This window comes from Nothobranchius furzeri, chromosome 4 (assembly GCF_043380555.1).
Source record: "Nothobranchius furzeri strain GRZ-AD chromosome 4, NfurGRZ-RIMD1, whole genome shotgun sequence".
Classification (NCBI taxonomy): domain Eukaryota; kingdom Metazoa; phylum Chordata; class Actinopteri; order Cyprinodontiformes; family Nothobranchiidae; genus Nothobranchius; species Nothobranchius furzeri.
The window spans coordinates 15542986-15570499 of record NC_091744.1 but is presented as its reverse complement, the minus strand read 5'-3'; the positions used below and the strand labels follow the sequence as shown (position 1 = coordinate 15570499).

General features: G+C 40.3%; 1 protein-coding gene across 3 annotated transcripts in view; it reads left to right on the top strand.

Annotated features, from left to right (window-relative positions):
- The window catches only part of sdk1b (sidekick cell adhesion molecule 1b), a 410260-nt gene that overhangs the window by 334054 nt on the left and 48692 nt on the right, over positions 1 to 27514 (top strand). For all 3 annotated transcript variants that reach the window (XM_070550118.1, XM_070550117.1, XM_070550119.1), the window contains 10 exons: positions 382 to 577; positions 2408 to 2506; positions 3506 to 3697; positions 10739 to 10860; positions 11471 to 11583; positions 19140 to 19290; positions 21547 to 21787; positions 22207 to 22322; positions 25173 to 25359; positions 26097 to 26195. In XM_070550118.1, the coding sequence (XP_070406219.1) occupies positions 382 to 577; positions 2408 to 2506; positions 3506 to 3697; positions 10739 to 10860; positions 11471 to 11583; positions 19140 to 19290; positions 21547 to 21787; positions 22207 to 22322; positions 25173 to 25359; positions 26097 to 26195 (1516 nt within the window). The remainder of the gene's footprint in view (positions 1 to 381; positions 578 to 2407; positions 2507 to 3505; positions 3698 to 10738; positions 10861 to 11470; positions 11584 to 19139; positions 19291 to 21546; positions 21788 to 22206; positions 22323 to 25172; positions 25360 to 26096; positions 26196 to 27514) is intronic.

Sequence of the window (27514 nt, the reverse complement as noted above, 5' to 3'; positions counted from 1 at the left end):
AGAATACAAACTGTTCTTGTTCTCTGAGGATGACTGACAGTGTTTATGAGGTATGGTCACTAAATAAATACCTAGAATGCAAATATCTTTTCCAGGAAATGAAACGTGAAAATCGTTCTCACAAATTTGTTTTGCAATTTGTTATTTTAAACTAATTTGAAAAGATTTACCACAACCGGCACTGCGGCAAGAGTATGTTTGTCTGTTTCATGAACCGCAATCTAAATTACAGGAAGGGATTCACTGCCCTGAAGCTCCTGAAACCACAATAATGAGAAAAAATGACAGATCGAGAACAAATTAAATAACTCTGCAGGATCTTGGTGCAATTCATTAGATGTTGTTTATGTCACCTGCCATCGTGTTTCTGATCTAACACAGCTGCTGGTCTGGCTGGAGCAATCTCCAGAGGACGTTACCGTAGTAACCATCACTCCTGACTACCCCAGTTCACGTCACACGGGGTTAGTCAGTGGGCTCAGGAAGTTCACCTGGTACTATGGCTCCATCCTCTGCTTCACCACACCTGGAGATGGCCCTCGCAGCCCCCCCAACCTGCTGCAGACACACGAGGACAGTGAGTGGACTCTTGCATCATTATCACGATGACATCATGTGCTCAGTGTGACCAAAGCAAGCTCATAACATAATGAAAGCTCCATCAGCCTTGCCTGTGGATGATGATTAAGGTGCATCGTGTTGGATCCAGTCAGTTTTAATGGTGTCACACACACAGCTGTGTCCACAACTCACAATGAACCCACAGTTATCTCTGGCTCTTACTCGCCTTTGCTACTTTTTGATTTCTCTGCTTAGTTTCCCCACCGCCTCCGTTCTGTCTTTTTAAAGGGAATTGATTCTTATGTTTTCATGTGTGCTGTATTTATAGCCCACTGTTCCATGGACAAACATAATAGCTGCCACTCCCAGTTACAAGAGCACATGCACACAGTCACACAGTCAAATAAACACAATAGCCTATAGGCAGACAGACAAGCAATTATTAGCAACCAGCAATTATTGAGCGGGAAAAGGATATTAGAAGCCGTGAACACACACACACCCGCAGCAGTGGATGGGTATTGATTGGTGGTGAGCGTGTTGCAGGGTTAACGGTGGGTGTAATTCTTGCTTGATGATAACCTTTTGCATGTGTGCGTGCACGTGATTGTGATTGTGTGTGAGTGTTATTGAATGTCTCAGATGAATAGCTTAATCGCTCCGCGGGGAAAGAGGTTAGAGAGCCATGGACGAAATGAGAAACGACAGGCCTGCGTGGGTGTGTGTGTGTGTGCGCGCGTGTGTGTGTGCATGTGTGTGTGGAGAGAGATGCAGTGTTGATGGTCATGCAGATGTAAAAAGGAGGTAGAGTGTAATACTAACAGCAAATATAGATGTGGTGTTCATTAAAGAGACAGTGTGTAGTTTTTACTGTTTGTCTCTGGAAATATCCATCGAAATGTTGTTGAAAATGAATGAAATGATTCCCAGTTGTTGAAAAATATTGTCTGGTCTAAAATACATGAGTGGGTCTAAGGCCCAATCCCAATACGCACACTGCGCCCTATGGTCCTCGGTGAAAGGCACTTGGAGGAAGTGTGCAGTAAGGCTTCGAGTGTGTAGACAGTGACCGTTGCATCATCAACCATGATGTATGCCGGTTGCTGTTCGTGCTACTTAAAAAAAAACACTTTATTAACAAACTATTGACTAAATGAACATTCATTGTTGTCCACATTAAATCTTAGTCTAAAACATCCAGGGCATGAATAAATACCATTGTCTTAAAATTAACTTCTTTCATTTGAAAATACATATTTTCAGAACAGCAATGGATTGTGGGTAATACCCTTTGCCCAAGTCTACATTGATGCAGACTTGGGCAAAGTGTGGATCAAGGGTCCAAAAGGAGAGTGAACAACTTCCGCACTTGTGAATCAGATCACCCTACGCGCTCACACTCCTGGACTGGAATGCACAATTGAAGGGCCCTAGGGTGGAGGTGTGAGTATTGGATTGGGTTTAGGTCTTTTGGCGATGTCATGTTTCCTTTTATGAGAGCCAGTGAGGACTAAATGGATTTACTGATTTGTAACAAACTGTTAAAAAACTTTCACCGTTGATAAACGTTGTTTTACACTTTTATCTCTTTGCTCGTTGCCAGTGATAAAGAGAGTCTGATGTGTTTGTCATTTTGCTGGAGGTTGTGCTCCCAATGATTTTTGACCCTAATGGCCATCCGTTGGTAAGGTCTTACTCAAAGACAAAAATACTGCAACGATTTAGCTATGTACCGCCTCCTATCACTAGGGAAAACACGCGTCACTTTAAAATTAGTAATAATATTATTACTATTTAACAAAAATTAATAACAGTATAACCTGATTATTTGTGTTTGTTTTTTCAGAACCTGGACCCGTTCGCCAGCTGAGTTTCACCGAAATCTTGGACAAATCACTACGAGTCAGCTGGGCAGAGCCCGAGGAAAAAAACGGCATCATCACCGGTTAGAGCTGCGTAATTCTACATAACCAGAGTTAACGAGTTATTTATCACAAGTTTCTATTAAATTTGAGTTGTTACAAGACGCTAATAAACCTAAATGAGAAATTAAATGACCATCCCTTCCAGATTAAATGTGTTCTTCTCAGAAGGAAAGTGACTCAATAGAGTGAAAACATAAAATCCTGCCTTAAACTTTTAAAGTTTTTCCACTTTTCTCTGCTCCCTTTTTAGATCTTCTCCCTCTCCATCTCTGAAGTTATGTTTGCGTGTAACTGATTCATCATCAGCTAATCCTTTGCCTCTGCAGTTTGTCTTCTCACATTATCACTCACACATGCCATCATCATCATCATCTCACACATCCTAACACCCAGGGTGTTGTTTGTGCGTCTCATCTCAGCGCACAAGACCCCCCCCCCCCCCCCCCCTTATTTTGCCTCTGCTCCTCCATGACTCTGTCAGACAGTCATGCTGTGGAGCACAACGAGCTGCTGTGAATTAAGCGATTACATCTTGTGTGTATGTGTGTGTCTTAGTGCTGTTACGGCATCATGTCCAACATTCATCAGGAAGAGGAACCTTCCCAACACAGCTATAGTCTCACACACACATGGCAGCGGAGTCTTTACAGTCAGCTTACACACTCTGAGGAGAAGGAAAATGGGTATTCAATCAAGGTCACCTTGCACATTTACTCTTTTCTCAACCTGCTTTTCATCCAGCACCTGGTGAGCTCAGAGATGGATGAGGGACTGCTCGCTCTCCTCAGGGCTTTACACACAAGTGGCCTGGCTCACACACACATCAGAGGGTGGTGGAGTGTGATGCATGACTGTGAAGATGTGAAGGGACAGACAGGGGATTCTGACTCTAGTTACTCCTCCCACCCTCTTGCTGTGTGTTTGGCTGTGGTACTCTCATTATATGGTGTGTGTGTGTTTATGAGGCTGCTCATGCCTATGCACCTTTATTAACCCAGCATGTCTTCTCCACTCTGCAGGTTACACGCTGTGGTGGGAGGTGCCTGGTGCAGAATCGAGCAGGGCAGAACGCTCCTTGTCCAACTCCACGTTGCAGTTCCAGCTGACGGGCCTCACTTCCACCACCACATACACCATACAGGTGGCTGCACTCACGGCTGCAGGACAGGGCGTGGTCACGTCCTCCACCATCTCCACCGGGGTTCCACCAGGTGCTGAAAACAAACTCTGAAACTTCTAAAAAAAAAAAACCCAGATGTTTAAACCTCTTTTCTTATCTTGTGTATGCGCTCGTGTAGCAGAGTAAATATGAGCAATGAGCCCTCACGATGCCGTTGTCGCTCCTCGGGCTGATAAGTGGCTGTTACTGTGCATCCATGAATCATCACCCACACAGCAGACACACACATTCTCAGCCTGAGACAAAAGTTGGTCGTTTACAGCAACTCGGAGAGAGCTTGGGTCTGTCTCCTCCTGATGTGCACACGCCACGAGAAGAAAATGCTTTTGTGTGCGTGACGAATTTATGTGATTGGGCTTGGGCCAAGCTGCAGTCATTATCAGTGCTGATTAACTGTAGAAAAAAGATCTGACAAATAATGAGATGGGGCATGAAGACAATCATACAAAATGAGTAAGAAACAGAAAAATCGAAATTTTTCATTTTTCAAAGATGAAAACACCAAAATCTGTCAAAAATGAACGGCTTGGGAAAAAATAATCCTAACTGATACAAGCACGACTTTTGACCCAACATTTTCTAATGACTAATTTATGAGTGAATGCAGAAAAAGTATACGCAAGATGGATACAGACATTTCTTAGATTCAGAGGTTGTTCATTAATTCATGAAAGCAAAAGCGTGAAAAAAAGACGACGAGTTGAAGATTAGGAAGAAAGGAGCTAAAGAATGAACGGAGAGAAAAGAGAGGAGAGGGATCCACCAAACACAGATTCTTCTCCGGTTTATTTATTCATGAATTCATGGAGTTGAGAGAATTTAGTCATTCATCTAAAAAAAAAAAGACCGCTGGCATCACTATTTCCAGATTATAACCTTAACAAAGTGTCTGCATGCATTCATAGAGTTGCAGATTTTCTATACGCACTTTCCTTGTGATGCACACACGCACCTCACTGTATTCAGAATTAAACAAAAACATAAAAATTGCACTCATTTATCCTTTAAAGCAGAAATCTGACCCCCCCCCCCCCCCCCCCCCCCAGCCCCAGGAAATAGGGAATTTATTTTTAGAAATCCATAAAAGTCACATATTTGGACGTAATTTACATGGATATGAAACTGCATCGTTGCAATAGTCTTTTATTTTGAAAATTTCCAGGAGTTTTACACTGAAACCGTGTGGGATTTCCTGTCTAGCTCTATGTTAACAGCTGAAATTGTCATGTCAGAAGCGGATGCAAAAATAGAACCTGATCTCATCAGACCCGGTCGTTAGTGGCGCGGCGTAGATACAAACGTACTTTGTTGTCCGTGACATCAATGGCGTTTTTCTTTTTGGGATTCTGGTAGTTTGTCCTAAAGTTGAAGTGGTAGCAGCCGGCTGGTTCTCCTTCTCTGATGCTATTTAGAAGAGGACACCTCACACCGGTGGTGTTCTGTTGCTAAATACATGGGTGCAAAATGTGTGGAGGACCCAGGTAAACGCAGAAGTCAAGTAGTTCGGCGACACCAACAACCGGATGGTCCAATCGTTTGTTCAGACCAAGCCAGCTGAGGTTTTTAGACAAATGTAAGACCCCCCCCCCCCCTAAACTTAGGGATTCACGCTTTCCTAAATTTCTTAACCGGCTATTGATGCCCCTTAACAGTTAGTAGCCGGTTAACCAGATACCAGATTACTATTTAACTATGTACATCCCTACCCAAAATATTGCATTCAGTACTATGTTCAAACATTGTTACGCAAGCTTGTTTTGCAGATTTGCTGTTGTAGCTTTAAGACGCAATACATTTTCCCCTTCTAGATGGTGCCATCAGAAAATAACTCTGGATTTCTGCTTTTACGAGTAAATAAACTTCATGAAATTTAACCAAACCCAGTTGCCACCTATGGGTTCTATAAAACGTGTGTTCGATTACATTCAGGAAAGATGGCACCTAAAGAACTTCCCCCATGTAGAGACAGCAAATATCAGTCAGAGTGGAAAAGCATTTTAAAAGAGCGCTTAGTTGCTGTAGTGTTTGATTTGGACAGATTAGAACAGGTTGTGTCGAACTCAAATTCACACTGGGACAAAATGAAAAACTGGGATGAAGTCGCGGGCCAAACTCAATATTTTTTAAAAAGTGATGATAAATGTGCACATTTTCCTTTATCTACAGATATGAACGGCTGAACCTTTTCATTTGGAAACAAACTTATTTTTGCAGTAACAATGAATGTGGAATAACCAAATTACTGTCAGAGCCCAAGCCCCCGGACCGGTCTCTCCCAGCTAACCGGCCTCCATCTTGGACCACATTTCCCAGCATGCTCCTCGCGGGAACTCCCGGCATTCTCCCCATCACTCCCAAGTCTATATATGGAAGACGCTGCACCGGCTCTTTACTCAGTCATCGTTTCTTCGAAATCCATGAACAGAGTTCTCTACTGAATAATCCAGACTTCTAATATCCCAACTCAACTCAACTCCCGTACCCAGTCGACCATTGTGACAATTACACACGAGCAAGTCAATTTTAAATAAAGCACTCATCAGTGGTATTCGTTACTTATGTCTAAATTTTTTTAAAATATTTTATTCCTTAAAATCTGCATATATTCAGCATTTCTTCATACTTTTTTATCTTTTGAATCTTTTAAGTGTTTCTGTTTTATGTTTTCTTGTTTATTCTTTATTTTTTACTCTCCTTTGTTGCTCCTGTGATGAATGTTATTGCTGCGGTGACACCAAGCTGTCCCCAGTGAGGGACAATAAAGGGATTTTCTATTTTATTTCTATTCTATTCTTCTATCTGTAATCTTTCCTGTTTCATAATAGGTGAAATCTTTTTTCACTGGCCAACAACATAAATAAATAACAGTAATTCTCTTAAATAAAAATGCAATATCTTACCTAATAACTCATGCTTTGGAGCAGAAAAGGTTGATAAAACCAACATAATTCAATCCCAGTTTTCTCCACTCTGATTTCCTGTGATGCTCACCTGTTCCAGCCAGACCTGCATCTGTGGGGTTGGGCTCTGAGCTGAGGAAGGAGTTCATCAGTGAGAAACAGTTGCTCACACAGGTTTGTGCTGCTGGACATGGAGAGCATCTGGACCACACAGTTGTGTCGGGGAGGGGGATGAAAGCCGCAGCAGCCACAGAGTCATAGTGACTTGAGCGTGTCGTTAAACTGGAGTTAAATCATCTCGGTCTGGAAGTTGGTCGGTGCGCTTTCTATGTCAGCAGCAAACAGATTACTGAGCTGTTAAAATCCATTTCTGGGCTTCAGAGTCGGCTAATTGCTGATTAAACGTGGCGCTGAATAAGAGGAGTGTTTCAGTTTGTCCGAGGCAGAGGAGCTAACGCTGCAGACGCTGATGCTAGTAGCATGGACGCTAATGACTGTAAAGACATACCGGTTTTTCTCCTTGAAGCATCAACATGTTCCATCTTTGTTGAAACACCTTCCTTCTGCATCAATCTTTCTCTCCCTGGACATTTTGGGATGATGTGTAGACAATTATTTTCACTTGTTGCATTAATTAAACATGGAAGTGAATACACTGCGACCTAGTGGTGAGTCACTGCACTGGGAACACAATCACCATGCATTATGGGAGATGTAGTTCATAGTCAATGTGCGCTTTGAAGTGGCATAGACTTATTTTAAGACACTTGAATCTCTCGTGGGCCACATAAAATGATGTGGCGGGCCACATATGGCCCGCGGGCCTTGTGTCTGGCACATGTGGATAAGAACAAAGTGGTTTCAGTTGATTGTTGGAAATGTCAGTTTAATTGACAGAAACATGCTGTCACATATTTGATTCATTAGCAGCTGATTTTAAAAAGCATTTGTCACGAGTGTTGCTTGCTTGACTAATGCCAATACATCTCAGCAGCTGTCAGCAAAGATGTCTTTTCACAAGCAGTTATAAATTGTGTGTGGTATTTATAAAGTTGACATGTAAAAACAATCAAGTGAAGTCATAGAAATAATAATTGGCGGTTGAAATGTGCACAACATGTTATTAGTTCTCTCCAGCTTATTCTGTTTTTATAAAAGTTGGTCAGTGGAAAATAATTGGTGTTATCTGTTTGTTTTTCTGCTGTAGTTCAATGTGAAGCAGCTATTTAGTGTGTAGTCAGTGGCGTTTAGCAGCAAATGCCAGCGAACAAACCTGTGTTACATCAGTGGTGCTATTGTCAGAACTGTCTCTGTTCTGTTTGTAAATCAATTCCCAATTATTCTTTCCTCCAGTTATTAAAACTGTCGAGCTCAAGTGTGGAGCGTTGGCCCCATGGGGATAACAGGAGTTGTCTAATTATCTTTTCTGACAACTTCTGCAACAAGGAGGTCTTAATTCTTGGTCTCGGTGTTTTTCCCCCAGAAATAAAACAAGTGAAAGCAAGGATAGTAAATCTAAGACATATTGCGTGAAGCTGTATTTCAGCTACATTCAGATCATGTCTGATTTGTGGTTATACTTTTTGTGACCGCAGTTTGGCCTCAGCGATCAGTTATCATTTTCCAGTCAAGTCCTTGTTTAACATCTCCAATGTAGTTGTGCCTCTCAGGCTGCCGCAGCTGGTCACTCAAGGAGACTGCTTTCTGTCTCTTATCATTGCCATGGCGATGGAACAAAGTCAGAATGAGAGCGGGTCAATTTTAATTTCACAGCTTTGCTGCCTGTTCAGACTTTTATAGGCGTTAAATGGAACATACTGCACTATGCATTTAATTCCACATCAGACTCACTGCCATTCTGATAGATATATTTCTCTGTATTGTAGTTTTAACCTTGGAAGAAAATGATAACCAAGTACCAGTCGTTCTGTCAAAACGAACATTTCAGATTTTTTTTTCTCATTACCACTGATGTTGAAACAGAGGACTAGCTAAATGTTAAACGGCCTGTATTTGATATAGCACCTTCTGGATTCCTGGAAACCCCCCCCCCCCCCCCCCCCCCCCCTCAAGGCGCTTTACAGCACAATCGGTCATTTCACCCATTCACACCCACATTCACACCCTGATGGTGATGAGCTACATTGTAGCCACATCTGCCCTGGGTGGGGTCGCACTGACAGAGGTAGCATTGGTCCCTCCGAACATCACCGGCAGCAGGCAAGGTAGGTTAAGTGTCTTGCCCGAGGACACAGCGACAGACTGAGTGGGGCTCAAACCTGCAACCTTCCGATTACAGAGTGAGCACTTAACCTATGTGCGACCGTCACCACTAGCTGCAGTTTTCTACCTTATAGAGGTATTTTAACCATCTTGAAAGACTAAGTTCACTGAGAAACCATTTTTTCACGTTATGATTGGTCAAGCTCAATGTGAACGCTCACATTAGAACAGCCAGTCAGATCATTAGTATTCATGGACTCACCCATCTTTGCTCGTGACCAGGGAAGACTGTTGTTGACTTAGCATCCAGGAGAGAGCAGAACGTGTCTTGGCTATTAGCATTAGCATCTTCTCAACACGGCAGAACTCCTCCATGCTTGTGCTATTTTTGGAGATAAAACATCATCGTTGCAGAGCAAATGCAGTCAGTGGTAGAGTTGTGTTGCTATTAGCCAACCAGAGGCCAGATGTCCGAATATCAGGAAATAAGTCTTTAAATTCTGCCTTGTTCATCTTCCCTCTGCCCTGGCTTCCTTCTAGTTCCTGAAACTGGAGTGCCAGTACTTTTTTCCCACAGAGATACTCACAAAGCATTCATTTATACCAGAGACCATTGCACATGTGTTCAAAGAATGAGTGAACTTGGTCTTTAAGAGTTGGGTTTTTTTGCAAACATAATAAATAATTTAAGTCCTACTTATGGTAGATGGCCTCCTTTTAAACCTCTGTTAAAGATGCATTATTTAGATAAAATTTGGTTACTGTCACCTTTTTGCCAGCCGTCATCAAATTACAATTGTTGGGGCTGCAATATTAGCTTGCAGGAGACACGGCAGCCCCACACTCACTGAGTGTAAAGTTGCGTCCCTCCTTCCTTTGTTTTGAAAGGAAAAAACTAACAATCCCCACAGCTAGCTGGGTACGGATATGTTTCAGTATAACCTCCCATCCAAAATGACTGAAACATTAAACTCTTTTGGGAAATTCTCCCTATATTCTTACATACTGCACCTTTAAAAGAAATTGTGTTTAAGTCCACCCGGACTGATGGGCTAACAGTCTGAGCACATTCTTAAACTAGCTTCAGCCTCCAAATCTTCATAGCAGTTCATCTAATATCAAATCTGTGAGACTGGAGCAATTTTTTGACTATCTGTTTGTATATGTGCGTTGCTTGAGACAAGCCATTTTTAGATTTAGGGTTTGAATGGACTGAGACACATAGTGGAACGCCATGTTCACGAACTTTATTTTATTAACTCTACTGCTATCATTTGCTATGGATATTTTAGCAGATATATTAAGAGATTCCTGTTGGATTTGACCCTTGGGTTCATCAGAAATGCTCCATTTTGCTGCCGGTAAAGTTTGGGCTTATGAATAATCATAGAATTGTCTGAAAATAAGCTTTAATGAGAAACTGCCAGCAGAGGAAAGGTTCATAAAGTAATATTGAATGAACAGTTGGCATTTTTGGAGATGGAAGCTGTTATAAGATAGCAGCAGAAAACTTAGATGTTTCATTATTGACGACATCATTTTCTTTGTTTTTTCCATAATCAGTTCTACTCAAAGCAGATTTGAGCTAGGCTATGTTACAGCCACCTTCAGTATTGCATATATATTTGTCTCTTAATGGGAAAATCTATTCAGTAAATAATATTTTTGTAGTTTATCTCTTTGCTCTTTATTGAAATAATTTGTCATGCTTTGGTTCTGCTCTGCTATTTTCCCTCTTGGTTCAGTAAATAAATGAAAGATGTTTTTTTTTTATCTCAAAGTGTTATTCAGTGTTGAAGTATTCAGATTGTAGCAGACAGACTTCTATTTTCATAAACAGTGTTATTATGAAGCCATCGCAGCCTCAGGTTCTGGTCAGGGACTGCTTCATTAATCCATAAGAGAACACTGCTGGATAATGGCTAACTTTTCATGTGTTGTATCTGCAGAGCTTCCCGGTGCTCCCTCTAACTTAGTCATCTCTAACATCAGCCCTCGGGCGGCCACGCTGAGGTTTCGCCCCGGTTCTGATGGAAAAACTGCCATATCACGGTGGATAGTTGAAGGACAGGTGAGCGTGTGTTTCACCTGCATGTGTGCATCTGTGACGTTATGTCTGTTACCTTTTTTCTGGACAGACCAGTGAAAACACTATGGCGACAGCTAGCGTTTAACTCATGCCACGCAAAATTGACTTAGCGAGTTTGAAGACGAAGATGGATCTTAAACTATTGAATTAAAAATGCTTTCCTTCAAGCCTGTTGAGTAAATTTTGCACTGCATGGGTAAAATGCTAGCTGTCACCAGGGTTGGAATTACGGGGGAGCTTTGGGGAGGCTGGCTCCACCGACAGGTTGATGTGCTCTCACGGAAGCCCTTCACACCCAGGGGAGTCCGAAAAATGATCAAGTCGCACCACCGGCTCGTTCTTATGGCATTGTCACTGGTCTGCCCTGAAAGCCTGTGTGTAATTCATGCCCTGGCTATCACCATGTCATCATAATATCCGGACGGCGGGCTGGACTTTCATGTTGTCATTGAGTTACAAGGGATAGGATGGTGGGGGCAGCAGCCTGAGCAGACTGTAACTAGTTACTTTTATCTGTAACTTGTACAGCACTGGTCATCGGTCGCAGTGAAGCACAGCAGAACTGTTTTCTAACAAATGTCCTCTCTACCAGGTGGTGAAGGATGGTGGAAAGGAGGAGCCATGGAGAGTTGTGTACCAGAAGGACAACCAGCCAAATGCAGACACACTGGAGATCCCCAACCTCACTCCATTCACTCAGTACAGGTGAGCGACAAACACCATCACACACATACACACCAGTTCACACACATCTCACTCTCCGGCAGTTTCTGCAGTATTGCAAGGCTCAGATGAAGTTCGATAAATCACACAGGCACGCGGAGAGACAGTTCCATCTGAGACTTTTCTGTTTGTCAGCACCTTCACAGCTGCAGCATGCAGATCCTTATTACCCTCCCGCAACTAGCTTAAGGAAAAGAGAGAGGAGCAGAGGGGTGAGGGCAGGGGGGAGGAGGAAAGTTGATGAGAAAGTTTTAAGGGCAGCAGAAAGTATTAAAAGAGAAGAACAGCCAGAGAATAAAAGACAAGGAGAACAGAAAATAGATGAGGGTAGAGAGACGTGTCCTTAATCCTGTCTTCAAGGGCTGAGGAGAGATTTCACTTAGTAAACGTGATCTGTCATTCTCTGTCCCTCTTCTGCCCATTCTGTCCATCAGTCTAGTTTTTTTATCAGATTTTTCCGTCTATGATCGCCTCCTGCTCCCAATATCTCAGCCTTTGTGATGGGATTAGGGTGTGTATGCACACATTGTACATGCAATCACAGGGATTATGCCGTCCCTGGCGACACCGCAGAGACGGTAGATGAAGTGAATCTCTTGTCTGTATTTTTTTTATCCCCTGCCTTAGGTCTCTCTCCCCTTCTCCCATCACAGGGACAACAACTCATAGATGTAGTCCCTCACACACAACCTGCCAATCCCATGATTTTAGCTGCAGCTTCATGAAGCGTCGCTGGATTTAGCAGAAACAGAAGTAAGGCAGTCCTAGACGGGTGCCTCTGTGTGTAGAGGCATCTAAACAACATGTGGAGACCCTTCTGAGGATTTTAGCTGTGGGACAACTAAAGTTAATATAAGGGACTCCTGATTAAAAATGATTTTGAAGAAACTTTTAAGGACTTTGAATAAGCTTGTCCTAATTTTGAAAGTGAAATAACAATAATCTAGGTCTTTTTTTGTCTGAAGATGAAGAACAAACGTTTTTTTATAAAGCACCCCACAAAGGGCTACACAAGCACAATAAAATTATTACAATTATTAAAATGGATCATAATAATAATAATAATAATAATTAAACAAAGTAAAATAGAAGTAAACATTCAGATTAAATATTAAAAAAGAGAAAACAAACCTTGTTATCAGTCTGAATTAAGATGGCGCCTGTGTTTCGCTGAGCTGCAGTTACTAGCCAACTTTTTTTTACTTTTCATGGCTAACGTTCTGTTCTCTGACTTCAGTAGCGTCCTGGCTAGCGTTTCGTATTATCGCCACTCTTTTAGCCTTCCGATTGTCCATGATGGATCAAGATGCACCGTGGCTCATATGTCAGGTTCTGGTGCCAAGCCAAGCAGCTCCGATGATTTTTTAAATTTTTTTCTGTTAAGTGATCTAATAAGAAAATATGGACCATTACTGCCCCTTTTATTTCATATTTGCTGTTGTGCAGCTGGATTCTTGAGACATATGAACCACAAAAGAAACCATCTTGAGAATGTTGCCACATTTGGAGTCACTCTGGGTCTTTTGTGGTCACACTCATTTAGCAGGCTGAATCGAAAACAAGACCTTAGCCTCATTTACAAACCTAAAACAACCACTAACTGACCTGGGGTGAGTTAATAGAAGTAGCTGAGTCACTACTGAGGGTGCTCGGTCAAAATTCAGTACAGCTGGAAGATTATTTCAAAGGATGCAATAACAATCTAAAAGTGTATTTTAGAGTTTGAAATAATGTTTTTTCTTGTGTAATTAAGAATAAATGTGCTGGTGTCTATCAATTCAATTGATTTTATTTATATAGCGCCAAATTACAGCAAGAGTCATCTCAAGGCACTTTACAAAGTAAACATTCTAATCAGAATCAGAGGGGTTTTATTGCCATATGTGTGAGAAATCACATCTTTAGGAAATTGCTGCAGTACCTGGTGCAAGAAAGAAAGATATAAATAAGAGATAAACAAACATAGGAAGTAAGAATGTAATCATGATAAAATAATAATTGAACTGAATTGAATTGAATTGATTTATTCAGTCAAAACATAATAATCATATAATCAATAACACATTACATTTAAAGTGACTGAAAAGGCTCAGACCGAAGCAAAATGCTTGTATTTATGCCTGACCTTTTTAACAAATTAAACAAATTAAACTACCCCTTTAACACAAATCTGTACAATTGAAGCAAAATAGAAAAGAAGAAGTAGAGAAATATACGCCATTTAGTCAGATACGTTCACAATACTCTTACATTTACAACACAACTTATAAACTCTTGTAACCGTCAAAAATTATCTTCAAAACCATCCTTTTAAACAACAAAAATGTGCCACAAGTTCTTACATTTACACTGGCATTATTCCATAATTTAACCCCCACCGCAGATCTACGTTTCCTTTTAACTTCTTTTGTTGCTAAAGAAACAATAAATTTATTAATATCGCTAAAATCATACTTAGTTACTACACAAGAAAAAAAAGTGTGTATACTTTGTGGAAGTAACTTCAATTTAGCTTTATACATAATTTGCATTATTTTATAGTAAACTAAATCATTACATTTCATAACATGTGATTTTACAAACAATGGATGTGTATGTGTCAAATAATCTGCCTTATTAATAATACGTATTGCACGTTTTTGTAAGAGAACTATTGCACTAACTAACGTTTGATTAGTCAGTCCCCGGACTTCCACACAGTATGAAATGTACGTAGTATGAGTGGACAATAAATGATATGTAGCGCTTCATAATTCAACATATGTCTTGATTTGTACAGTATTGCTATAATCTTAGAAAGTTTTCCTTTAATGTAATAAACATGCTGTCTCCATTTCATTTTATGATCAATAACCATCCCCAAAAAATGTATTTCTGTCACCCTTTCAATTTCAACATTCTATATTTTTAAGTTAATTTCCCTGTCAAGTTCCTTTATTACCAAATATCATAAATTTTGTCTTTTTTAAACTGAGTGATAGTTTATTAATATCAAACCAAGTCTTAGGGATTCCCAATTTTGTTTCTATTTAGGGCAGAAGTTTCTGTAAAACATAAATTTGTATCATCTGCAAAAATTACAAATTTCAATAAATTAGTGACGTTTCAAATATCATTAATGAAAAGTAAAAACAGTTTTTGTCCAAGAACAGATCCCTGGGGAACACCAAAGAAACCTTCCTAAATTTTGAGTTTGTATTGTTGATTTCTTCATATTGCTTCCTATTGTCCAAATAACTCCTCAGCCATGAATAAGCCACTCCTCTTAATCCATACTTCTCCATTTTTTAAATAATATACTGTGATCAATAGTATCAAATGCTTTTTGCAAATCAATAAAAATCCCAACAAAATACTCATCATTTTCCCTGGCCTCTGTTATTTTTTCTACCATTTCCATTATTGCACATGTAGTTGTTCTTTTGGCTCTAAACCTGTATTGGTGCTCACTAAGTAACCCAGATTTTTTGAGGAAGTGGGGACACTGGCCTATAACTATCAACACAATGTTTGTCTCCATTTTTACAAATTGGTTTTATTTTAGCTATTTTCATGATGTTTGGAAAAACACATTTTTGAAAGGATAGATTACAAATAAAAGTCAGAGGTTTTACAATAAAATCAATGACCTCTTTAATTATGAATGTATCAATAAAATTAATATCAGTTGATTTCTTATTTTTAAGTTTTCTAATAGTTTAGATCACCATCATTGATTCCTCCCAAAAAGAATGAATCTTTATTATCCTTAAAAAGGTGATCAAACATATTTAATTTTTTATCACAATTTGGAATTTGTTTGGCCAGACTTTTACCGACATCAGCAAAATAATTGTTAAATTCTTCAGCAACATCTTTTTTATTGTCCACTATATGACCACATTTAGTTACAAAATGTCTAGGAAATTCTGTTTTATTAATTTTTTTATTGATAAGATCTTTTATAATATTCCACGTCACTTGAATATTATTTTTACTTCCTTCTAATAATGTATTATAGTGCTCCCTTTTTTGTCTTCTTATGATAGAGGTCAACATATTCTTATACTGTTTATATGTTTTTTCACTTTCACAAGTTTTTAATAGTAAATATTTCTTATATTGTACATTTTTCTTTCTGCATGCCTTTCGTAAACTCTTAGTCATCCATGGTTTTCTGTTACCATTTTTCTTCCCCTGACATTTTCTAATAGGACAATGTTTGTTATAGAGATCTAAAAATATAGACAAAAATGTATCATATGCCAAATTCACATCCTCCACATACACATCATCCCAAACACAATCTGCGATGTCTACCTTTAAAGCCTCAATTCTTTCTCATTAGTTTATGCGGTGACTCATCCTTTGCCACTGAAGTGTTATCTATTAAACGATGCAAAATTCCAAATATAGGGAGATGATGTGTAATGTCATTTAGGAATATACCACTTGTAGCTGAACCGTACACATTTGTAAAAATATTATCTATTAGTGTGGCGCTGTCCTTCGTAATTCTGGAGGGCTTGTATATTAGTGGCCTTAATCCAAAACTAAACATAGTATTGCAAAAGTCATTTGTTGCTTTATGAACGTTCCATTTAATCAAATCAATATTAACATCCCCACACACACAAAATAAGACTTTTTATCACATATTTTTTCAAAGATGTTTGTTATAATGTTCAAATACTGCTCCATACAGGAGCCAGGTGTTCTATATGTGCAACTCAAAACTATACTCTTACACCTTTTCGTCCTGATTTCAATTGTTAAACTTTCCATAATTTCATCAACAGCTGTGGTGTCTATAATCTTACATTGAAAACTTTTCTGTACATTTATTGCTACTCCACCTCCCATTTTTTGTCCTATTAACCCAAAAAAAATCCTATCCTTCTAATACAAAATTGGCATCTTTTCCCTTTGTAATCCATGTTTCACTTAAAGCAATAACATGAAACTTGTGTTTTAATGACTCTAAATAATCTTTGATATGTACATAATTGGCATACAAACTCCTACAGTTAAAGTGTATGACAGAGAAACCTTCCAAATTAACATTACTCAAATTTTGACTGGAAAATCATCGTACAAGTTTTTTTTCAGGGTCAATACCATTTTCTAAATTAAATGGTCTATATTCATCCAAACTAGAAAAACATAATTCCTCAATATTATTCCTGTCTAAAGAATCCTCACTATCAGAGGAGTCACTCACACCTTCCTTACCAAAATTTAAACTTGGCGAGAGAGATTCTACCATTTCCATCAGTTATATTTCTCCAGTTCTTTCAGGTTTCTTATCACAACCACCTTTGCCTGCTCTGGTGAGCTATTTAATCGCACTAATACCTTCCCTTTTCTTGACCATTCTGTTTTCTGAGACTTCGACAATTTCTAGCAATTTCAGCATTTTTCTTAGTCAAGTGCTCACTGATCTACACACCAGTATCTTTAAGGTTTTTAGCTTGTCTCAATATTTCAGCCTTGTGCTTTCAATTAGCAAATCTGACTACAATGACAGGTTGATGAATTCTGTCCTTGCGAGGGAGAATATGACAAGCAGATATTTGCTGACTCTCTAAGTGAATGTTCTTACTGTTGATGAATTCGACCACTTGTTGCTCGAGAGTGCGTTGATCCTCAGGAGATTCGTCCTCCCCTGGATGTTTTCTTGTTGTAGCAGCAACTCTAGCATAGCTGTGATGGGCGGTAGCCAGGCCGCTAATGATAATTTCATCCGCCCGGGAATGTTGCTCCAAATCATCAATCCTTTGTTCCAGCAGTTCAGTCTTCTCATCAATCCTTTTATTGCTGTTATTAATAAAGGTGATTAGCTCTAATATGTCATTCACTAGGCCCAAAAGGGTGGTTTGTTGAGACAGCACTTTGTTAAGGTTTTCAGTCATAGCAGTAAGTTGCTTCTTAATTTCTTCCAGTTCTTGTCCAAGTTGCTTAACTGTCGACATCTTTTCCAGAAAATGAAAAATAGAGTGATTTCAAATACAAATATGTTTGTTTGGGTAGACTTAATGGATACTGCTCTGTTCCAAAAACTCCATGTGGTCCCAGATCTCCAGCACCAAACTTCCTCAAAAACCGCACAAATATTGTTAAATATTTCCAGCAGGGAACAAAAAAGTACCATAGCATCCACAGCACTTTGAGTTTGTCAACATAATACCTTGTTCTCTAAAGGATTATTATGGATTCCATTGAGACGTCATACAGAGAAGGTGCAGCAGCAGCCGTCTTGACTCATCATCAATTATAATAAGTTGCCATAATTAGAGAAACTGCTACAATATACCAGAAAGTGTAGGTACTGATCAGAGCGGGACAGTTCAGGTACAAACACAACACAGGGTCATGTGACTGAAACTAAGCAACTGGAGTGTGCAGCCTTATGATTGTCATTCCTGAGTCCGACTGCAGAGGGGACGAAACTGTTCTTGTGGCGAGAGTTTCTGGTCCCAATGGATCTGAGCCTCCTGCTGGATGGGAGTGGGTCTAAAAGACTGTGTCCAGAGTGACATGGGTCATTTGAACCTACCTATCAGTGCACTGAGTTCAGTTCATTATGTCTATTAGTTAAAAGTTTCCAAAGCTAGAAAACCTGGCATCGAGCATCGACTTTTACAGCAATCTTTATACTAAACAAGCATGTAGCGACTGTGGAGAGGAAAACTCCCCTCTAACATGAAGACACCTCCAACAGAGCATGGATCAGTATGAGCAGCATCTGTCGTGCCATTTATCAGAGGACACTCTCAGTGCTGTTAGAGCAGAAATTATTTAATTTATTTACTCACGCATTTTCTGTAGACTCTTTGACGGGGTTTCTCTTTGGATGCAGAGCTGGTATCAGGTTGATATCTAAATAAGGCCTTAGCTGCGGCTGTCGCTGAAGTTTTATCCTAACAGATTGAAAGTTGATAAATCACTTCATCTAAGATTTCTCTCCCCAAAGATGGTTTTGTTGTTGTTGTTTTTGCTTTTCCTCCAACTGGCTCTAAGAACTGTTTGATTCATGCAACTTTTCCACTTCATTGATGCGACCGGTTGAGTTGAGTCCATGACAGATGTTAATAGACAGATGGCTCATCCAGTCATCTTACATGTTTTTAAGTATCTTCCCCAGTTTCCAATTACTTTTTGTGACGGTTCTGTGCAACAAACCATCTGGTGCTTCAGGTTATTGTGTGAGTGGAGCAGACAGGATTGAAATTTCTTATAGATTTTTAGTTGAATTATTTTTACATGAAGTGCTGAGAACAAACATTTGGTGAAAAAAAACTATCAGTGCATGAACTGCTAGAGATTAAAACATAAATGAACTGATGTGTACTGATTGCGGAGGGAAATGTGACATCTTTCAATTTCAGTCATTTATAATTTGCATTTTCTGCAAGAATTAAAGACTCCATGATAAAGATTGACTTTAATAAATATTTATCATCGTGTCAGGCTAAAAATGAACGTTTACAGACTGTGGAGGTTTTGTTTATTTGTTTTTTTTTTTTTGTTTGTTTTTGGGGGGGGGGGGCTCTCATCAGGTTCCGGATGCAGCAGGTGAATATTGTTGGTGCCAGTCCCATGAGCGCCACCTCTAGGCTGATTCAAACCCTACAGGCTGCCCCCGACACACACCCCTCCAACCTGAACCTCGTCTCTGCTACGCAAACCAGCCTGTGCTTCAGCTGGAAGGTAAACACGCAAACACACATCCAACCATTAACCTTCATTCTGCCCCTTTACACTCATTTAAATTGTGCTAATGTGACTGGGATTTCTGGTGCTTCTTCCAGACCCTCCTTATTTGTTAGCTCTTATGTTTACACCAGACTACACATGTGCACGTTTGCTCACCGGCAGCAGGACCAAACAGGCTGAGTGTCTGGCAGCTTATAACCAGCGTCTCCTGGTTATCATAGCTCAGACTAATCTCTCACATTTCTCTTTTCACCATTTTGGACCACTACCAGCACAATCCGCTAATATCCTCCTCACTATCCTGTCTTTTTCTGGTCTTCTTTCGTTCCTGCTCACCATTCTTTTCTCTTTCCCCTCCATCTTTTTTTCCTCCACCTTCCACTCTTCTGTTATAACATAAATGGAGAGGAGAGTATTTTCCATTTAAGAGTTGGAATGAGAAAAAGAGCCTGTCAAATCAGACATAGACACGACATTACAGGGGCTTCCAGTGCAGCATGCTAATGGGATTTTACCTGTATGTTAGCGCTCAGCCTGAGTTATGCTAGTTTTCTGCAGTAATGGAACCATCACAATGGTTTTAGCTAAGGCTATTATTCTGAGCTGCATATTAAGGGTAATAAAACTAATGTGACATTCTGTATTATGGCTCCTAAATGCTAAGCTGTGCTAAATCACCAGGGTATTTAAAACGACTGGGTGTCTCACTCACTGATCTGTCGCACGATATGGAACAACCACATTTCAATATTAGTTAAAATTGTCTGAAAGTTATGCACTATGTGGACACATTGAACTTTTAACTAACCAAACTTAATGGAGAAAAAAGTTGTTGAAAGAATGAGATGGTGTGGACAAGAATGAAAGCTAGAGAAAATGCACAAGGAGATGGAAAGGATGAGTCGATGGAAGGGATCAAGAGATCAAACGGGCATTTTCAGCGTCAGATACATCATTTAACATCACGACAAGTACAGTCACATTCTTGTTGCCTAAAAAGCGTGTGCTAAAGTTCGTGGAGATCATTATTTGTGTCGGATTATTTACGTTAGCATGCTAACACATTTTACTTACTGGATTTGAAACTGTTTCAACTCCAACACAAAAATACTGCTTGCTTGCAGTGATTTAGGCATCTACTTCCACCTATTGTCAGAAAAAAACACACACTCACTTTAAACAAGAGGTTCACTAAAATACATATAATACTTGTTTTATTAGAAATATGATCGATCAGTTTTACATGAAGGCTGAACATGAAAATAGTCTTCTACCCCTATTTCCTGCATTAGCCGCTGATTGAAAATAGAATAGAAAACAGGAACTGCTCAGGTCAGAAAAAGCCACTCAGATCCACATCACACTAAAAGTTCATGGATTAACCCATCTTGACTCGTGACTGCAGACAGCTGTGTTTATATAGAGGCTAACCGTTAGCATTAGCAACTCCACAACATGGCAGAACTCCTTCAGGGTTGTGTTATTTGTGGAGATAAAAACATCAGTGTTGCATTTTTTATCCAAGAAAGCAGATCAACCAAAGGCATCGGAAGAGTTGTGTTACTGTTAGCCAATCAGAGGTGAGATGTTCACGTATCATAAATAGTTATAAGAAAAAATCCAAATCACACACACACACACACACACACACTCCTCCAACTGACATTGGCTCCGGCTCTGTTTCGTGAGCGACCGACACATTACTAGTGTGGCTGGCAGAAAGCCTGACAGCGCTGCTGCGCTATTCAACCACATCTTAGTAACCCTGACCCAAACCCTTTACACACCCAGTAACGGTAACGGCTGTTAAAAAATGGGAAAAGTAATCAATTAGATTACTAATTAATCCTAAAAAGAATGCTGTATTAATGCCATTATACTTAAACGTTGTTACTCCCAACACTACTGGCGACCACAGCAGATTTGTTAAAATAGTGAGTATTAGCACACTTTAATGAATCAAAAAGTGGAAAACTACATTTTTTATTGATTCGGGAGATCTTTGTCTGAAGTTGAAATTTGCTTCTGCTCTGAAACATTTAGGTATGACAAAAAAGGGAAAAGGAAAAATACTTTTTCATAACACTGTAAAAATGTTTATTTTGTATATTTTTGGTTGCGTCTTTAACCCACAAATAGCATTTGTAGAACTGTGTTATTATTTACATTCAGTATGTGTATATATATATATAAAAGAAGAACACACATCTTGACTTGGATCTTTTCTCGTTCCTTTCTTCTTCCTTCCAGCCTCTCCCAGAATCTGAGTACAACAGCAGCCCAGAGACCATGGGCTACCGGCTCCGTGTGTGGAGGACAGACGGAGACGGGGAGGACAGGACCGATGATGTGAAGGGAGATGTGGGCACCACTGAGGTCACAATAGAAGGCCTGAGTCCCTGGACCCAGTACCAGGTTCAGATACAAGCCTTCAACTCTATAGGGGCAGGACCGTGGAGCCCTACCGCCGCAGCGCTCACCGCTGAATCAGGTATGAGAGCAACCTCATTCAGTCTTCTTCCTGTTTGCAAGTGTCCAACAGAGAAGCAGGGAAACGTATTACTAGCTGGGCATAAGAAGGCAGATGGATGAGGAATAAAGTGCACCAATTACTTTTCTGTGTCTCCTCTCATCTCGCCACCTCTCCCTGCCCTTTACTCGCTTCCTCAATTTCAGAGAGAGGAAGATTGATGGAGAGAGGGAGGGGGAGATGATTGAGGTAAAATCGAAGATTGGTTCAGGGAGTCAAGTAGCACTGAGCCTGTGTGTGTGTGTGCGCGCGTGTGTGTGTGTGTGTGTGTGTGTGTGTGTGTGTGTGTGTGTGTGTGTGTGTGTGTGTGTGTGCGTGTGTGTGTGTGTGTGTGTGTGTGTGTGTGTGTGTGTGTTTGTTTGTTTGTTTCTGCTCTTTAGTTCCATCTGGATATCCACTGAATGTGAGTGCTGAGGCAGTGAGCTCCTCCAGGATCATGCTCACCTGGTCTACTCTTCCTCGGTCACAAAGGAATGGGGTCATTCTTGGGTATAAGGTGAATAAAACACTCAGAACACCCACAGCCGACCACTTTCTCACTTGACCCTCTCGGCCCATTATCACTTCCTCCTACATGTCACAGACTCAAATGCGCGAAGACATGAACCCAAAAATCTGATGCAGGATGAATGATGTAATATCCTGTAACTGCTCCAGTTTGTTTCTCCTGCACGGCTGCATTTAAAGACTCCCAGCTGCTGCAGTAGTGTTTGGGGGCATGTGTGTAACGGTATACATGAATATTAGGGAGGCTTTAATGCATTGATAAAACAGCAGTTTGTGTCAGCTTGTAGGATGAACAATAGGTGGATTATCCGTAAGAAAAATGGACAAAAATCCATAAAGGCTGTTGGTTTTGGAAGGCGCATTATCTGCAATCCTAAAACATGAACTGCCGTTTTAGCAGGAGTCACAGCGTTTCCTTGTGTGTATTCAGTCTGAAAGGGCTGTGGAGCGTCAGCATTAGTATTTTAGGCCTGGCTTCCAACTCACTTAAGCAACACATCCTGCAGTCTGTCCACATTTTTCACGTTAGCGCTCACCCTCCTCTTGTTTTTTCTGAAGTAAAGCAGGGAAGTCTGTTGAGTTGCAAGCCTAAAAGGTTCCAGAGCTGACATTCTCTAAGAATACGCACGCCCCGCAGCATTTATCTCAATTTCAACATCAAGCGAAAATATGTACCTGTAATTTTTGCTATGTTGCTTTTCAGAGAGCGTCACACTTAGCATCCATCAAAAAACCAACATTTTTTTTTGCTTGCAGAAAAGAAGTGTCCTTATCCCCCCCGCCCAAAGACAGTTGTGTGTTACAAGCATTTACAAAAGACAACAAGCTGAGGCTGTTTGATATAAATGAGCTCAAGTGTTTCTTCATTTCTTTTTTTTTTAATGCATGAAATCCAGGTCATCATCGACCATGCCTAAAGCACATCACACCCCACATCTGAGTGATTTCTCGTGCCTTCCCACTGAGCTGCATGCTCGCCATGTCAATAGATGGGAAGTGGCTGCCAGCAGCGACTCTTTAACACCTTCCGCCCCCCACTAAATGTTGAATAAGTTGCCCCTTCATCCCGCTGTGCGTGACTTATGTCTGTTTTCATTTTTAGACGTTTATGCTTAAGGTGACATTTTCCTCCACTGCATGTGTTCGAATTCACGAGCATTAAAGGAAAATCAGAGAAAGAACAAGAAAGAGCAGTTCTCGACGCATTTTCATGCAGGATGTTCTTTCCAACGGAGGCACAGTGTGTTCTGATTTTAGTTTTCTCACGTGGGCGCTGGTGTTGTTGTCGTTCCTGCATTAGACTTTATTAGCTTGGTTGATTTCTGATAACATTCATTCTTGTTCAGATGATGAAAGTTATGACCTGATTTTATAAATACATCCTTAGTGGGCATAAATCAGATTTACAGCAGTCCTATAATTTCACAATAATTTAAAATGTTTGTATGTTAATTTTGACTCAATCTTATTTTTTATACTCAGTTTGTTAAAACTCTGATTATTTTCTTGTTTTTAAAGTGTGCAACGGTCAGCTCACCAGCAGAAATTCTCTGTATTTTATTCATTTTGTAAACTTGTGTCCACGTTTTACAGAAAAGCTGCCAATTTGGTGCAATCTCAAAAATAAAAGGAATCAATCTGAAGTTTGTTGCTTGCAGCTTGTATTTCAGGGATTAGAGTTGTAGCATCATCTCAGATGGATATTTTTTCACTTTTTAGAAATCTTTTATTCGCGTCCATCTGCACAAATTTAATCCCACAATCCTTCAGTTGCATGTGGCAACACAGATCCATCCCTGTACGTCTTGAAGCAACACCAAGTTTCCTGTTTATGCCTCCTACTGGATGAAAGCAAAATTACAACCATCATTAACAACCCTGCTGCAGCCTGCTGTAGCTAGTGCTAACAAAGAGCTAACGCTAACACGAGCAAACTGGTACTAAATAACCCACAAAGTAAAAATATCCACACTGTTTAACACAAAATATATTATTACTTACAAGTCTTGTAGCAACAAAGCCAGGGCACCATCAGTCCATCATTTGGTAGCCTCCTTTAGCTCCTTCTAACTAGTGTAGGCCGTGCCGATGTTCACTCTGTTCACTCTGGTTTTAGCTCTTTGTTTTGACTCCAAAGACATTACAGTCATACCTTTACTTCCAGGCTCCATCATGATGCCAACAAAAAAGCTAAATTTTTCTTGTTATTCTTTTGCTTTTTATTGGCAAGCTAACTTTTAGCCTTTATATGAGCTACCAGCACAGTAAACAGCTGTTTACCCGAGCCACTAAACTGTTGGTCAGCAGAGGCCTACAGCGGGCTGTTTCATGTGAAGTTGCTCAAGTTTCTGGCTCAAGAATGACCGAATCAAGTTTTACAGCAATAGCTTAAAGTGTTAAAATCTCTTTAGTGTTGTCTTACCCAGTCCATTCGTTCGGTGTGTTTTATGGTGTTTATGGGATTAGTGAATATTACTATTGTAATCATTCTTTTTAAAGTCAAATTTGTGAATTTTTGTAAATCTAAGAATGTGAAAGTTGACAATTATTCATACAATCATTTTAATAGTTATTTGCGCATTTGTCAATAAAAGCAGTCTGTGTTTTTTAATTATTAGGCTCACTGATAGTTTTTTTAGTTTTTAGTGCAAGTCATCGTTGAGTATTTTAAAAATCATTAACTATGTTGATATTACTGTAGTATTGTTATAGGAATATTGCAGTAGTATTAGCACTAGACGTAGCCGTAATGGTGTCAAACTGAGGATCATTTAAAATGCTGAATTCTGTTATCTTTATTAACGTCCTGTTTGTTTGGTTTTATTATTCTCATGCACAGGTGTGGTACGATGAAAAGGACTCTGAAGGTTCCCCGAAGGTTCAGGTGGTGGAAGGGGAAGGAAATTTTTCACTGCTCCTTGGAGCCCTCCAAAAATACACAATGTATGTCCTGCGGGTTCTGGCGTTCACTCGGCTTGGCGACGGCCCACCCAGCAACCCCATTCTGCTCCGAACCAAGGAAGATGGTAGGAATTACTGACCTCTTTCCTGTAGTTTGATCCAGACGTTTGCCACCGTCTGCAACCTCCTGCTGTTTTTGTCTGTTGTGTTCATAGACGTATGAAGGTAAGTTGTTTTAATGTGCAGCACCAGGCACAGAGGCACAGGAAGCATTACAGAGTTTTCAGGATGCAGCACCATGCTTTCCTTCATTGGAATTACATACAACAAAATGATGAGCACACACACACACATGAACACACACACCAAGTCATCCTCTATCAAGCAGTGTCACGTTTGAAAAGTTTTTCTCATTTCAGGATAAAACAAGAACAGCAAAGTCAATTTCTGGCGATGTATAATGAAGCCCTATCCTGTTTGTCTCTTTTACACACACACACACACACACACACACACACACACACACACACACACACACAGACTGTGTGCTCAGAAATGAAGACACTCGGGCTGACATGTATTTGCTGAGGTGGAACATGTAGTTTTATCAGCAACAGAGACAAAGTTCGTTTGACGCTTAAAGAAAATTACAATTTCTACACTGCATCCTTTACAAGTCCCTCTTGGAATGTGCAGGACACTCAGTTTATGTATGTGTTAATTTGCATTTGTGAACATTTAAATGAACACAGTGATGTGTTAGAACGTAAAAGCCAGAGGAGTTCATTTAAGCATCTTTTATGGAGGTTTTTTATAGGCTTTAATAATGCAGTTAAAGTCTTCTTCTGTTTTTCTTTTCCAGTACCAGGCCCTCCAGTCCGGATGGTGTTTCCAGAAGTTCGATCAACATCAGTTAGAGTGGTGTGGCAGCCGCCTGCGTTCCCCAACGGCATCATATTAGGTACAAAAACAAACACACAGTATATGACTGAGCAGAGGAACTACTGAAGGACCAAGCTCAACTTATAGAATGAGTGATTGTCGGACATATGCTCACAGAAACACACACACACACACACTCACGTACACACACTTTACCTTGATCCCATTTAGGGAAGGACGGAAGAAAAAGGCATAAATTGAAAAAGAGATGATGGATTGTTGTGTTTGTGTGTGTGAGCTATGACACCAGTACGTGAGACAAGAGCCATTTGTGAGCTAAAGATATTTTCCAAACGTAGCGTTAGGAAGAGAAATCTATGGATATCGGTAGGTTTCTGAACCAGGAGAGTGTAGTGGTTCAGTGGGACTCCAGCTGAATCGGTGGAAACAACATGTGACCTACTAGAAACAAAAGACTAAAGAGTAAGTAGAGGCTTGAATGATGTATGTGCGTGTGTGTGTGTGTGTGTGTGTGTGTGTGTGTGTGTGTGTGTGTGTGTGTGTGTGTGTGTGTGTGTGTGTGTGTCTGTGTGTGTCTGTGTGTGTGGTGTGTGAATTGAACGGAGGGAAATGGGCGGTATTTGTCCTCTCAGCAGGAGAGGAAGTGGAGCAGGACAGTTTGACTGATGTGTGATCGTATTCTATTGGAGGGAGGACATTTAGTGCGACACCACTCTGTGACAGAGGGATGAGTGGGAGGGCAGACCTCTCACTCTTAATGGCACCCGCATACACAAACATGCAGCCCTGCTGTGGGTTATTAGAGTGCACGTTGTGTGTGTGCGTGTGTATCTGTCTATGCAGATACACATACCTGTAGGGCTGATTATCGTGGCTGGCTCGTTTCTCCTTGACTCCCCGGTGGAGGACTGTCACAGACGGTGGACAGAGGAGAAACAATAACACAGAAGGTGCACAATCTGATTTGGCACGGTGCAACGAGACATCCGTGTTTCCTCAGAGCGCCTCTGCACAAACAAATGAGCATCTCAGGTGCAAATAAAAGCTTTGAAATGTTTCCATAATCATTGATGATCAAGATTCTAATATGTGGTGTTTCTATACAGGCAAATAAAATATCGAGCTCATCTCAAAAGGTAGAAAAATTGATGTTTTTTTTTCTCAGAGAACACCACCTAGAGGTGGAAAAATGTATTGCACCTTAGGCCCCTCTGCCTACTTCTGTGATTACAGCTGGAAGCAATAGGACTGGGCATCGTTTGATTTTGAACAATTCTGATTCCAATTCCTCGTTTCGATTCCGGTTCCTATCGATTCCCGATTCAGATTCTTTGAAGACATGACATGTTTTACATGAGCCAGCTAACCACGATCCTA